Source organism: Mirounga angustirostris, unplaced genomic scaffold, assembly GCF_029215605.1.
Source record: "Mirounga angustirostris isolate CCGP_5_RB_7025 unplaced genomic scaffold, mMirAng1.0.hap1 SCAF_4, whole genome shotgun sequence".
In the NCBI taxonomy this organism is placed as follows: Eukaryota; Metazoa; Chordata; class Mammalia; order Carnivora; family Phocidae; genus Mirounga; species Mirounga angustirostris.
Genome location: NW_026991712.1, coordinates 89,638,040 through 89,652,241, shown reverse-complemented (window position 1 = coordinate 89,652,241; position 14,202 = coordinate 89,638,040). Strand labels below are relative to the sequence as shown.

General features: G+C 48.3%; 1 protein-coding gene across 22 annotated transcripts in view; it reads left to right on the top strand.

Moving 5' to 3' along the window:
- PDE4DIP (phosphodiesterase 4D interacting protein) overlaps positions 1–14,202 on the top strand; it is a 207,029-nt gene that overhangs the window by 171,663 nt on the left and 21,164 nt on the right. For all 22 annotated transcript variants that reach the window (XM_045896835.3, XM_045896829.2, XM_064588555.1 and 19 more), the window contains 9 exons: positions 1,597–1,829; positions 4,717–5,152; positions 5,988–6,180; positions 7,052–7,168; positions 7,789–8,299; positions 9,943–10,178; positions 11,180–11,231; positions 12,324–12,547; positions 13,204–13,356. In XM_045896835.3, coding sequence (XP_045752791.2) covers positions 1,597–1,829; positions 4,717–5,152; positions 5,988–6,180; positions 7,052–7,168; positions 7,789–8,299; positions 9,943–10,178; positions 11,180–11,231; positions 12,324–12,547; positions 13,204–13,356 — 2,155 coding nt within the window. The remainder of the gene's footprint in view (positions 1–1,596; positions 1,830–4,716; positions 5,153–5,987; positions 6,181–7,051; positions 7,169–7,788; positions 8,300–9,942; positions 10,179–11,179; positions 11,232–12,323; positions 12,548–13,203; positions 13,357–14,202) is intronic.

Here is a 14,202-nt window from a genome sequence, read left to right as displayed (position 1 = left end):
AGATGCACATAAAATATTTTGAGGACTTGGATCATTGAGAAATGATTCTGGATAGCCAGAATGAATTTACCAGCAACAAGTACAAGTCACACTATTAATACAGATAGAAGAAACCGCATGAGCCAGAAATAGCTGTGGGAGAGAGGTGGGAAGCTGGGAGATCAAAATGCACCCGAAGCTAAGTAGAACCCCAAAGTGCAGTTACGGAGAGGAGAAAGAAGCAACGTGGCATTGGGATGTATTAAGATAAATATTGGATGGATGGACAAGAAATGCTTGCACTAAAATACTTAGTCATACACTGAGTGGGTTCTCATACCCAGGTTTTGGTTTCTAAACTTTTAAAAGTGTGGGGGAACCTGGAGAGGAACCCCAGATGAACTGTAAGAAAGTATTTTTTAAAACATTTTATTTATTTATTTTGACAGAGAGAGAGAGAGACAGTGAGAGAGGGAACACAAGCAGGGGGAGTGGGAGAGGGAGAAGCAGGCTTCCCGCTGAGCAGGGAGCCCGATGCGGGACTCCATCCCAGGACCCCGGGATCACGACGTGAGCTGAAGGCAGATGCTTAACGACTGAGCCACCCAGGCGCCCCAATAAGAAAGTCTTTAAAAAACTCTCCTTTGAGGAAAAGCTACGTGATCTGCTTGAGTTGACACACTGAAGAGTAACTTCAGGAGTATCCACAAAACACAGAAAAGTGTTGGGAAGTTATTTCCACCTTTTTTCTCTCAGGTGCTGAGATTTGTAGAGAGAGTTGGCCTGGCGGCATTAGCACAAGGGTGATAACCAACAAGTGGGCAGGTGGCCTCACTTAACTTCTCTGTAGTTATAGGGTGGGATGCTCCTGCTGCCGGTGCAATTAAGCTGCTGTTTTACCTGTAGCTGAGTGTCTTCCATCTTAGTCTTCCTTTTTAGGGCCTGAGGTGCAGGCTTGGCCTTATGCTTGGAGAGCTGGTGTCTCAAACCGAGATCTTTGTAGTCAAGGACTCGGATGTTGTGGCGTCAAGGAAGTTTCCTGTCTTGTAAGAAGTCTCTCAGGGGACTCTGTCCCCCAGGAAGAGAAGAATCACAGCATCCACACTCTCCAGTCCTGTGTAAACATCATGTGTTTGCATTGGGTTTTTATTTATGATGTGCTTGTGTGTTTTTCTCACCCACATCTGGATGCGGCTCTTCCTGCCCATGGCAGCAATCACCCTGCTTTCTTGTGTCCTCCCCACCCAGGCCAGTCTCCAGGGCCCTTATGGCTGAGGAAGTCCTTAGGGCAAGCTCATTTTAGGGCTGCCTTTTTTGTTACCATTAAAGGCTGTTTTTGCAGGGCGCCTGGGTGGCTCAGTCATTAAACATCTGCCTTCCGCTCAGGTCATGATCCCAGCGTCCTGGGATCAGCGCCACATCGGGCTCCCTGCTCGGTGGGAAGCCTGCGCTTCCCTCTCCCTCTGCCGTTCCCCCTGCTTGTGTTCCCTCTCTCTGTGTCTCTCTCTGTCAAATAAATAAATAAAATCTTAAAAAAAAAGGCTGCCTTTGCAATCTGATGTTCCTCTCGGATCCTCTTTCATGACCTAACTTCTTTAAATTATGATTTTCCTTCAGCTCATCAAGGTGGCCTTGGAGAAGAGCCTGGCAGCCGTGGAGACCCAGAATGCATGTCTTCTCCCTCCTTCCTCAATAGGAGGGGACAGTCACAGAGGTCTTCAAGAGGAAATGCTCCACCTGAGGGCTGAGATCCACCGGCACTTAGAGGAGAAGAGGAGAGCTGAGGGGGAACTGAAGGAGCTAAAGGCTCAAATTGAGGAAGCAGGATTCTCCTCTGTGGCCCACATCAGGTAGGACACCGCCCAGAGGAGGAGAGCCTGCCCACTGAGAGGCCACCAGAGCCAAGGAGGTCACCCTGCTGCAACCAAGGCATTTGTGCTGCTGTAGGGCTTCTTGGTCCACATGCCAAGCTCCATGCGTTAATGGTTCGAATTCTTGAGAGACAACTCAATAATATTGGATAATGGTGATCATTCAGATGATTTAAATCTGGTCTTAATTCAGTATAATAGTGCCCATTATTAGCCGCATAGTCATGAGTGAAAATCTCCCAAATGTATGCCAGGTATTGCTCTTTTGCATTGACTGGAATGTCCTACTACCCATGATGCTTCACTGCTGCATGTGGAACCAGAATAATCCACAAGGGAGGAGGATTTATACAGGGGCCCCTTCGTCTCCCCTCAGCTCTCTCTTAGCAGCATGAATCCCTAAATCATGGAATAGCGATTTTCATAATCTCTGCTGTTTTGTTAACTTTACAAAAGTGGCATATAGCTGATTCATTGGTTAGATTGGCCACTCTGTGTTTGTTTTTTTAAAAGATTTTATTTGTTTGACAGAGAGAGACACAGCAAGAGAGGGAACACAAGCAGAGGGGGTGGGAGAGGGAGAAGCAGGCTTCCCACGGAGCAGGGAGCCCGATGCGGGGCTCAATCCCAGGACCCTGGGATCATGACCTTAGCCGAAGGCAGACACTTAACCAACTGAGCCACCCAGGCATCCCTGGCCACTGTTTTTAATGGCATTTTTTCAAAAGATGCTTGGAGAACATGCTGATAATGTAGGGCTAATCTGTTCATTCATTCATTCATCCCTGAGGGTCATAATCATTGTGGGCCTGTTGTTTAGAACACAGCAATGCAAATGTACAATTTCTAATTCATGCCCTATTGTTTCCCTGCCTAGTAGGTGCCACTTAAACGTCCCCAAGTCATAGAATAATATTAGCGCTGAAGAGGACCTTGGCATGTAGCCTAATCCTTATTTCACAGTCAAGGAAACTCCAGTCTAAAAAGTTCTAGCAACTTGCTCAAAGTTGCATATTAGTCTATGGCTAGACCCCTGCCTCCCAATTTTTAATATCTAAGCCTTTTCTTCTATGCTATATACTTTGTCGAACAATCTTGGAAATATTCTTGTGATCATCCTTTATGCTGGTTTTTTTACTCTGAATTATCATGATATTTCTTTTTCTTTTTTTTTTTAAGAGAGAGTGAGCAAGAGCATGCATGCGAGGAGGGGGAGGGGTAAAAGAAGAGGGAGAGAGAATCTTAAGCAGGCTCCATGCCTGGCGCGGAGCCTGATGTGGGGCTCAATCTCACAACCCTGAGATCATGACCTGAGCTGAAATCAAGAGTCGGATGCTTAACCGACTGAGTCACCCAGGCACCCCCATGATATTTCTTTCTACTGAAGTGAAATTCTACTTAAGTGAAAGCATAAGTTGTTGTTGTTGTTTTTAAACAACTCTATGCCCACCGTGGGGCTTGAACTCACAACCTCAAGATCAAGAGTCGCATGGTCTACTGACTGAGCCAGCCAGTTCAGGATTCTAAGACACCCAATCTAGGGAGATATCCATCTGCTAATCCCTCCAGGTGTGAATTACTAGTTTCCCTTGCCTCTTCTAGTCAGCAGTTCTCAATTTAGCATGCTTAAGGATCAGCTGCAGAACTTAAGTAAAATGTAGATCCATAGACCTTAGCTCTAAAGTTTTTGTTTTTTTTTTTTTAACAAGCACCTCATAGGATTCTGATGTTAGTACTTTTCAGGTCTGCAGCTGGTACAGCAGAATAAAATCCTCTGCTGCAGACCCTGAGCTGACCGACCATATATGCAATTTCATTTAAGCGTCCAGTGACTCCACTAGGTATGGGTTATCCTTATTTTATATAAAAGGAGACCAAGGCTCAAAGAGGTTAAGCGAACTGCCTATTTAAATGAATTGCCTTGTTAAAGCCATGGTTTTTTTTTTTTTTTTTTTTAATCACTTCCATCCAACCCTGGTGAAGGGTTTGGTGTGAAGAAAGGATGGAGTCTAGGATGTCTTGGTGAAAATTAGTTGTTTATCCATTTTATTTCTTCTACAAATATGAATGTTTTTTGTGGTAGGCTCTGGGGATACAGAGTGAACAGGACAGAAAGAGTCCCTGACCTCATAAAGATGATCTATCATAAGAGCCAGACATAAAGCAAATAATTACAGAAGTACATTTGATTGTAGTTCTGATTGGTATTATTTATTTCTTATTTTCCTAGGTCCCAATTTCTCATCCAGTGGTTGAAAACTGACCAATGATAATTAATAGAATTGTAGAACCCATAATAAATTTGCCCCAGGCAAGGTCTTCCTTATTTTTTTTTTTCTTAACACTGTAAGTACCTTGTTTATTCCAGAGGCCACTGAAAATTAGAACATGAGGTTGAGGGGGCACCTGGGTGGCTCAGTCGGTTGAGCTCCTGCCTTTGACTCGGGTCATGATCTCAGGGTTCTGGTATCGAGTCCTGTGTTGGGCTCCCTGCCTGCTTCTCCGTCTCCCTCTGCCTGCTGCTACTTGTGCTCTCTCGCTCTCTCTCTAACTCAAATAAATAAAACCTTAAAAAAAAAAAAATGAGGCTGAATGACCAGGATAAAGACAACTAGACCAGATGTGTTGAGTCCAAGATTTTTAGGGATTGTGTTGCCACCAAGTAGCTGTGGTGGCGTGGGCAAGTCTCTCTTCCTGAGTTTTGGTTCCTTGTCTATAAAATAAGGGAGCCCTTGTTGGTCTCTGAAGTTGCTTCATGTTTTGGGGTGTCTCTGAGTCTCTGCTGGACTGAGATGGGGGCTACAGGAACTGAGGCCGAGAGCGGAGCCAGCCCCTCATTGTGTATGTGTGTGTGTGTTTCCTGCAGGAACACCATGCTGAGCCTTTGCCTTGAGAATGCAGAGCTGAAAGAGCAGATGGGAGAAGCAATGTCTGATGGATGGGAGATTGAGGAAGACAAGGAGAAGGGCGAGGTGACAGTGGAAACTGTGGTAGCCAGAGGCGGTCTGAATGAGAATAGCCTTCAGGCTGAGTTCAGAAAGCTCCAGGGAAAACTGAAGAATGCTCACAACATCATCAACCTCCTCAAAGAACAGCTGGTGCTGAGCAGCAAGGATGGGAATAGTAAGCTTAGTCCAGAGCTCCTTGTGCCCCTGGCCCGGGAGATTGACAGAATGAACACAGAGCTGGTCTGTTCTCCCGAGAAGCCCCAACACCAAGAGGAGGAGCACGTGACCATAAGGCCCTGCCCCAGACCCCAGAGCCTTGACCTTGGGGCTGCCCTCGCCATGGATGGCCACCAAGTAAGTGTGGGATTAGATGGAATGAAAGACCTGTGGAGAAGGGCTGGAGGTAACAGTTCTGCCCCCATGCATCAGAAGGGACTGAGACAAGGGCACCTTTGCCCCCCAAGTAGTGGTAATAATGGTCCTCACACGTTCAGCCTTTAGAAAAGTTTTTACAACATTATCTCATAAACATTACTTGGGTAATTAATTTTTCATAAATATTTCTTTAGCGCTTAATTTTCCAGATAACACACCAGGCATTGGGCAGAAGGCAGCAAGCCCTGGTCTCTGCCCCCTAAGTACTTGGTACGGTGAGGAAAGATGGCACAAAACAGATCACTTCAATGGGATGCTTATAGGGATGCCTGGGGGTTAAGGCAGCCCAGACAAGTGGTGTGTAATGACCTCTCTCCTTATCACTGCCATTTTCGTCACAGCTCATCCCAGGTGTCTGTTCCTGAGCCGCAGGAAGGGCTCTCGGGAGCCTCGTAAGGGGAGAGGCTCTGCTGAGTGTTGAGTAAATGGAGAATATAGAGGATGGGGGCGGGGGGACAAAAGTGCGGCAGGAGTACAGGGAGAGATGAGGAGAGGTTTCTACCCCCCCTCTTTTCAACCACTGAACCAGTGTTTACTGAGAGCTCCTCAGTGGACCCTACTGGCACTGTACTGTGAGCTGTAGATACAGACATGAATAAAACATTATCCTAGCTCTGCAGGAGCTCAGAGCTGGAAAGCAAGCCACTACCAAATGGCGTGAGGAATGCCGTAACAAACCCATGAGTAAAGTCCACAGGGTTCAGAAGGGGAAGGGGCCGTGACTGCCTGGTCCCTGTGCTGGCTCTTTTCACAGCTGGATAACCGGTCCCAGGCCCGAGACCCTGGGCCTCAGTCAGAATTTAGCCTTCCCGGATCCACCAAGCACCTGCGCTCCCAGCTGGCTCAGTGCAGACAACGCTATCAGGATCTCCAGGAGAAGCTGCTGATATCAGAAGCCACGGTCTTTGCCCAGGCCAACCAGCTGGAGAAATACAGAGTCATGCTTAGTAAGTCTTAGGTTCACCATCACCAGGGCGTCTGTCTTCTGAGAAGCTACGTGCTTTGCACACTTCCCTTTTCTTCCCCAGCCTCAAAACAAATTTAATCCTGACCAGGGTCCCAGAACTGTGGAAAGGGATATTTAACTTCAGTTTTTGCACCTGGCAGAGAAGAATAAAGACAAAGCAAGTTTGCAGTGAGCATATAGGGAGGAAATGGGCTAACATCTAGGTTTGCTGATTTCTGGTATAGTCAGCAAAATGCTTTACATCTCTCAACATATACTGATGGTTTCTCTCCTCCTCTTGGCACCAAATCATATTCTTCAAAAATACATCCTCACCATTGGTTGAGAATCCATGCTTTCGAACAGAACTTCCCGCGGTGATGGAAATGCTTATGAAGCACATGAAATGTGGCTAGTTCAACTTGGGAGTTTTATTTAATTTTAGTTAATTTAAAATGAAGTAGCCACGTGTGGCTAGTAGCTATCTTATAGAACAGTATGGATCTCGATGTTTTAGGACTCTAAATTAGTTCAGCTCCATTCACGTATTTACTGCGCCTCTGTGGATAAAGCACTTGCTAGTTTCACTGGGGCTTCTAGGGATGATAATGCCCAACTTAAAGATGTCTGGTCCCCATAAAGCCTCAGTTGTTGTAGGTGAGATCATCAGTGGCAAACATGGGCTCATCCTGGTGGAAGAAGTCCTGCCTGGAGTGGGTGGTCTATTCTCCCACTTGAGTCCAAAGAAGCATCCATCCCACTCTGACTTTGACCTCCGTGCCCCCTGAGGGCTAAGGCACGTGCCACTGAGGTTGAGGGGGTATGTGGGACCTTCAGAGCCTCTGTGACACCCTCTGTCTCTTCCTGAGCAGGTGAATCCTTGGTGAAGCAGGACAGCAAGCAGGTGCAGGTGGACCTCCAGGATCTGGGCTATGAGACCTGCGGCCGAAGTGAGAATGAGGCTGAGCGGGAGGAGAGCACCAGTCCCGGTAGGAACACCAGGGCATGGCTCACCTGGCCTCCCTGGAGTTGGCCTTCACATCTGGGAGCTGCTGGCCAGTCCCACACCTGAAGAGGAGTAGGGCTGAGGGGGTATTGTAGACTGAAGGGGACCCAGGACCAGTGAGGCACAGGAAGCCTGGCAGAGAACTCTTGTCCAACATGAGGCTGAGTGTGAGTTGGAACGTCTCTAATTAGTTTTCAACATACTGCTGTTAATTAAAAGAAGAAAAGTTTTATCCAACAGATGATCATCTAAGGCTGACTTTTTAATGAAGAGACCAGATGAGCTTTTGCAGATATGCAAACCCTAAGCTAAAAAACCTGTTTTTCCGTCATAGAAGGACTTCGACTGTAGGGACACCCACCAAACTGAAATGGAGAGAAGAGAAAACACTCAGTGCAGTAGAAGGTGACCGTACCTGACCTGCAGGGCTGTTGAGGGGATAAGAAATACCATGTTTGAATGCTAGTAAAGCACAGGGCTGAATAAAGTAACCGCCTCAACTTTTGCTCTAGTAATTCCTATCCCCAGCACCAAAGCTACCTCCAGCTACGGCAGCAGGCGAGGCGTAGCTTTATTCAGGAAGATGTCTTTGTCTTTTCTCAGAGTGTGAGGAGCACGACAGCCTCAGGGAAACAGCCCTGGTGGAGGGGCGCCTGGGCTCACCAGTGGCCAGCCCCCCGGGTACGAAGCCCTTGGAGAGCCCTCGAGGGAAGCAGGAGGAGTTCCAAGCATCTGGAAAGTCGGAAGACATCTCCATCCTACATAAGGACATCAGAGACCTGAAGGCCCAACTGCAGAATGCCAATAAGATCATTCAAAACCTCAAGAGCCGGGTCCGGTCCCTCTCGATTACAAGCGACTATTCATCTAGTCTGGAGAGACCGCGAAAGCTGAAGGCCATTGGCACCCTCGAGGCATCTTCACCTCATAGTGTCACTGACGAGGATGAGGGGTGGCTGTCTGATGGCACTGGGGCTTTCTACCCCCCAGGGCTTCAGGCTAAAAAGGATCTGGAGAGTCTGATCCAGAGAGTGTCCCAGCTAGAGGCCCAGCTCCCGAAAACTGGAGTGGAAGGGAAGCTGGCAGAGGAGCTGAGATCAGCCTCATGGCCTGGGTAAGGGGGGCACTCTTTGGACCCTTATTTGATTGGTGACATCTCAGTTTGTGTTGGAGGTGGGCTAGCCCAGGCAAGTAGAAGAGAGAACCCATCGGGGCGATCAGAAGAGCGCCTACTTAAATGCTAGGCCTAGATCCAAAGAAAGGTCAGTAGGCCCTGCTGGGAGACACCAGTCTCTGGGATTTCCTCTCAGGAATCTATTAGTAAAGCGACCGGATATGTGGTGTAGCAGGAAGACTGGAGCCAGACTGCCTGGGTCTGAATCCTAGCTCTGGCACTTTCTAGCCGTACAACTTACTTAGGCTTTCTGGGCCTCTTTCCTTACCTATTAAATGAGGAGAGTAAGAGAACCTATCTCAACGGGTGGTTATTGGATTTAAGTGAATTAGTACAAGTGCTTATAATTGCCTAACATACATTCAGCTCTCAGGACTACTTACCATAACTGTTACTGTTACTGATACTTTGTGTTGCAAAACACTGGGTAGACTTCTATCTGGGTATCTGTCCTTATTATGTGCACTGAGTATCAAACCATCCAAAAGCTTAGTGGCCTCAAACAATAATTTATGTGGATTGACGGGGCTCAGCAGGATGGCTCTCACTTGGGGGTGGTCTCTCCTGGGACTGCCATCCGATGGTGGCTGGTGCTGGGACATAGCTTCTTCCTTCACGTGTCTGGAGATGTGGTGCTCCTTGGCTTTTCTCTTTCCCCCCATGGCTTCTTGTCTCCCAGTGCTTTCTTGCTGGGATGGGCCTCTCATAGGATGGTGGTCTCAGGGTAGTTCTACTTCTACATGACAGCTAGCTTCCAACAGACAGGAAGTAGATGTGGCCAGGACAATTAAGAGCTACTCCTGTTCTTGGCACAGTGTCACTTCCATCATTATCTCGGTCACAGGGGTCACAGAGCTTGCCCACATTTAAGGAGGTGGAGAACAGCTTCTACCTGCTAATGAGAGAAGGGGCAAAGGCACATTGCGAAACATCGTGTGGCACAGGAACTTCCGTAATGGCCATCTTGGCAAAATACAGTAATATAGATGGACTTCCAAATAGAAGGCATTGAAGAGCCTATCTAGACTTAGGATTAAGTGAGTCTTCCCGCCCCCCCCCCACCCCGCAAGTTTATATATTTATTTATTTTACATAATCTCTCCACCCAACGTGCGGCTTGAACTCCCGACCCTGACATCAAGAGTCGCGTACTCTTCCAACTGAGCCAGCCAGGTGTCCCAGGATTAAGTGATTCTAATCACTGAATTTATTTTTATTTATTGTGTTTATTGAGTATCTACTCAGTAAATACATTTAGTGTTTCTTGAGTATCAACTGTGAATCTGCATTCTACTAGTCCTGTGAGGAATGTAAAATTTGGCACCGTATTTACCTCCACAGGACTTAGGATTCTCCTGGGCGTCTGACTAACATATATAAAACAGTGTAAGAACAATGGCACACTAAATTGATGTCATGTATTAGAGTAGGATTTACTCTTAAATACCTTCTTTGGTTTCTGTGCCAGAATTCAGCCTGGGGGAGCTCCTTAGCGATGTTCTCACGAAAATCTCTACCGAAGGCCCATAATTTAACATTCACTCGTTTTCATTCTTACTTTTTCCTCTTGTCTCCTGTATTAGGAAATATGATTCCCTGATTCAGGATCAGGCCCGAGAGCTGTCATACCTACGCCAGAAGATACGAGAAGGGAGAGGTATCTGTTATCTTCTCACCCAGCATGCAAAAGATACAGTAAAATCTTTTGAGGACCTTCTTAGGAGCAACGACATTGACTACTACCTGGGGCAGAGCTTCCGGGAGCAGCTCGCCCAGGGAAGCCAGCTGACAGAGAGGCTTACCAGCAAACTCAGCACCAGTAAGTTGGCCATAGGGCTTTGGCACACACTCGGTCACTCCCACAGCCCCAGGCCCAGGTGGCCACCACACCTCCAGCACGGCCTGCTTCCACTTCATTTCCTGAGGCCATTACAGGATCAGGACTGGGGAGCATTGAGGAGGAACACGGGGTTGGGGAGGTCATGATTGCAGTGGCAGAAACGAGCACTCGTGGCAAGTGACCTTTAGGGAAGCAGGCTGTGTCCATCCAGTGCTAAGGGGGAGAAAGGGAGAAGAGATCAGAGAGGACCTCATCAGAGTGAAAAGAGCCTGACCCGAGAATTGCAAGACCCAAGCGGTGGCCTAGATGCCGCCCTTAACTTGCTTTGGGCAAGGGCTTAGCCTTTCAATGTCTGTCTCTTTGTTTATTGCGTGGTGTCATACATGAATATAATCCCAATATGGGTAAAGCACCCTTCCTTTGGACATGATTTGGACATTGAATGTCACAGGGCAAGGGCTAGGAATATTGGTTATTATTGGAGCTCTTTACTTAGAAAACATTTCCTGAGAGTACCCGAAGGCAGGATCCGTCTTGGGGGCCAACCAGCCCACATGCTGCTGGCAGGTGCAGAGGTGGGACAGGGTGGTTTGTCATTTCCTCGGAGCAAGAGTGGGTTCTACATGAATGCTGTGATGGGACACAGAGCATGCATCTGGTAGTCTGTGGCAGGCTTGGAAGCTGGAATGTTCCAGAGAGAAGCTAGGCAAGTGCCTTTTAAACTTCTTTGCATTGATTTAGGGCAGAGGAAGTCATGATGCTGATCACCCGGTCAGCGGAGGTCTGCTGGTGAGCTCAAGAGAGCCTACAGGTCTCCCCTCTGAGGATACAATCTGCAGCCTTCCCAAGTAATTCTCCTACATGTCCTGGACATACACAGAGGAGTCACCGTTCTGTACTCACAGAGGCTCTTGCCTTTATAATGTGGGAAGTGGGACTGGTTTAATTTCTTACCATTTCTTTCTGATTTTGGCTTACAGAGGATCATAAAAGTGAGAAAGATCAAGGTGGAATTGAACCGCTGGCTCTCAGGTAATTTGTAATAGGGTCTGGTAAAGGAATCAGGAACAAGGCCCAGGGGGTCCAGGGTGACTGTACCTTTACAAATCAGGGCAGGGAAATGCTGATTATAATGAATTCATTTATTCATAAAACACCTTAGCCTAATTCTTTACTCTCTTTTGCTGAAATTCTGTTGATTTCTATTTGCGTATTTATTCTCCAGGCTTGGTAACCTAGAGTCAGTCTGACCCAACAGTAAACTAACCAGGTTCCAGGGGTCCTTGGCACCCCCAAGGTTCTCCTCTGCTTTCTTCCTTTGTGCTACTAAGTTGGCTTACCCTGAGTTGAGTTGGCAGCTAGTTTAATAATCGTCCAATTTCCTTGGGTGGGGTGGGGGAGGGGGGAAGAATCAAAGAACCACAGTACAGTTCCTAGGAGGGGAAAGGCCTGGATGTTGCAGATAGATGCCTGGGAGGCTACACAGTGTCTCAGGAACCAGTTTTCAATGAGTTACTGCATCTAATCTTATCACGGGCAGTAAAATATGGGCTCAAAATCCACTGTAGCCACTAGTTCAAGCCCCTCTGTGTCGGAAGTGTGCTTTAGACCACATAGTGCTTCTCAGAATACTGTGGTGAAGAGCAAAGTGTTTGGTTTTGTTTCCATTTCTAACCCATCACAGACACATACATGGGCTGCACCCTCAGTCAACCAGATGATTCCACACACCCTGCTCTTGGTTGCCAGTGGCAATGCCAAGCTGCTCTATGTTTCTCACTGCTTACCTTCCGTTACTGTACTTATCTTCCTGGAGACTGGTAACCAACAGTTCTTGGGCTACAGCTCTGCTGGGGCCACACTTGGAGCAGCTGTGCTTCAGAGGGCTGGCTGAGTCTCCGCTAGTCCCCAGCATCGCCCGTGGCCAGTGCCCTGGGTGGCGACTGCACCTCCTCCTCCCTCTGCACCCCACCTACCCTCCGCCCCTAATCAGCGATAGATTGTTTTGATCGTCCTTTGCAGGAATGGTTCCCTTGACTTCTGTGGCTTTTCCCGTGTGCCTCAGTCAGGACCAGTTGGTCCGGTGAACTTGGCTTCACCTGTTGTCCCCTTTCACCCCACTAGGCTCAGCAGGGAGCTGCAGGAGAAGGAGAAAGTGATTGAAGTCCTGCAGGCCAAGCTGGATGCCCGGTCCCTCACGCCCTCCAGCAGCCACGCCTTGTCGGACTCCCAGCGCTCTCCCAGCAGCTCCTCCTTCCTGTCTGATGAGCTGGAAGCCTGCTCTGACATGGATGTAGCCAGCGAGTACACACACTATGAAGAGAAGAAGGCTCTGCCTGGTCACTCAGGTAGCCCCCACTGTCTGAGTGGTACCACTTTTCTCTAGGTGGAGAGGAGACGTCCATAGCCAGACCTTATAGATCCACCTTAGTGTGTATCAGGCTTGAACGTAGCTGTGGGACCAAGCACCAAGCACAGGCCCCAGTGGCTCAGGATCTTTGCTCTGCTCCTGACTCCGCAAGGTGTCACTGGGTCTCCACTGGATGTGCATGCTGGTAGACCCAAGGGGAGCCATGGTGGGAAGAGCGAGAAGATCCTAGTAGACTTTTCTTCCCTGCCGCCTCATGAGCACAGTCTGTCTGACTGACTTCCTTCTTAAAATGGGACATCTTCTCCCTCCTGCAGTGGTCCTGCTCACTGCATGTCCTGAGCCAGTATCCCCTGAGTATCTGTCAGTGGTCGCAGATGCTGTTGGTCCCGCCTGGTATTTTTGGAAACGCCATTTTCACGGTTTCCGGGTCTGGGCCCCACTCTCACCTCAAAGGTGGTTTGCCTCACTCAAGAAGCTATCTGCAAGCAAGGAAATGAACATTGCTCACAGTGCTTGTGCTTGGTGCTTTCCCAGAAAGCATGGCTCTGCCTTGGTACCCCTGGCTAAATATAAGGCCGGATTCCAGTTCTTTGTTGATCACCCAACATTTTCTTTCATTCATGGGTTTTGTAGATTCCATCCATCATTCGAATCATTCCGCTGTCCTGTCTCCTAAGCCATCAGCAACCAGTGCACCTCGGGGGGTTAAGGCCGAACCCAGCAGCAACCCCATCAGCTTGCCAGCTCCCCAGAAACCCCCCCAGGAGGCCAGCCAGGCCCATCCAGGTATGCGACAGCCAACACGGTAGGAGCTCTGTCTCCTCTCCCTCAGCAGCCTGTATGGCTTTTCTTCAGGGACGAATGTTTCCCCTGTCAGGGGCTTCTATGCATCAACCCCTACATGAAATCAAGAGGCCATCCTAGTTCACCAATTGTGTCTGCATTTTCTTTGTTTTACATATTTTAGACAAATCAGACACCTGCAGTAGACTTTGATCTGCATACCAGGAGCTGGTGAATCATTTTAAAGTAAACATTTTCCTTTGTTTCTTTCGTTTCACTCTGGGGAGCAAAGAGGCAAAATGTTTCTCCCAGGATTACAGAAGCCACAGAACAAAAAGAAAGTCACTCCTACTGCTCGCCTGTAGGCATTACCCATTTTATCTGCGTGGTGAGCCTCTGCAGCAGCTCAGGATGCTTCGGTGTCCTACAAGATGCTGTTCACATTGTTGTAATGTAATTACATATGATCATTCATGGATTTATGCACCGCTGGGCAGCCCTTGATATGTACATAGTGCATATCCTACAGCCAGCTGGAGGGGTACATTTCATTTGCCTGCTCCAACCTAATCGCCAGGGGGTGTGCTGTTCAGTTAGAGCCTGGCACCTTGTCCTCGCCTCCCACCTCCTGCCACTACCGGCCGGCTGCCTTCAGTGTGGTTTGTGGTAAGGTGCCCGCAGAAAGCACCGTGCTTTCCTTCTGCTGCCCCCGTCTCTCCAGAGAACAAGTCAACCAACGTCTTAAGAAGGGGGTGTGTCTGACTCTGAGCTGGGGCTCAAAGTTTCTGGGCCAGAGTAGGCAGCTGCTGGCCCAGGAAGTCATGGGGAAAAGCTATTTGCCTAGCACTA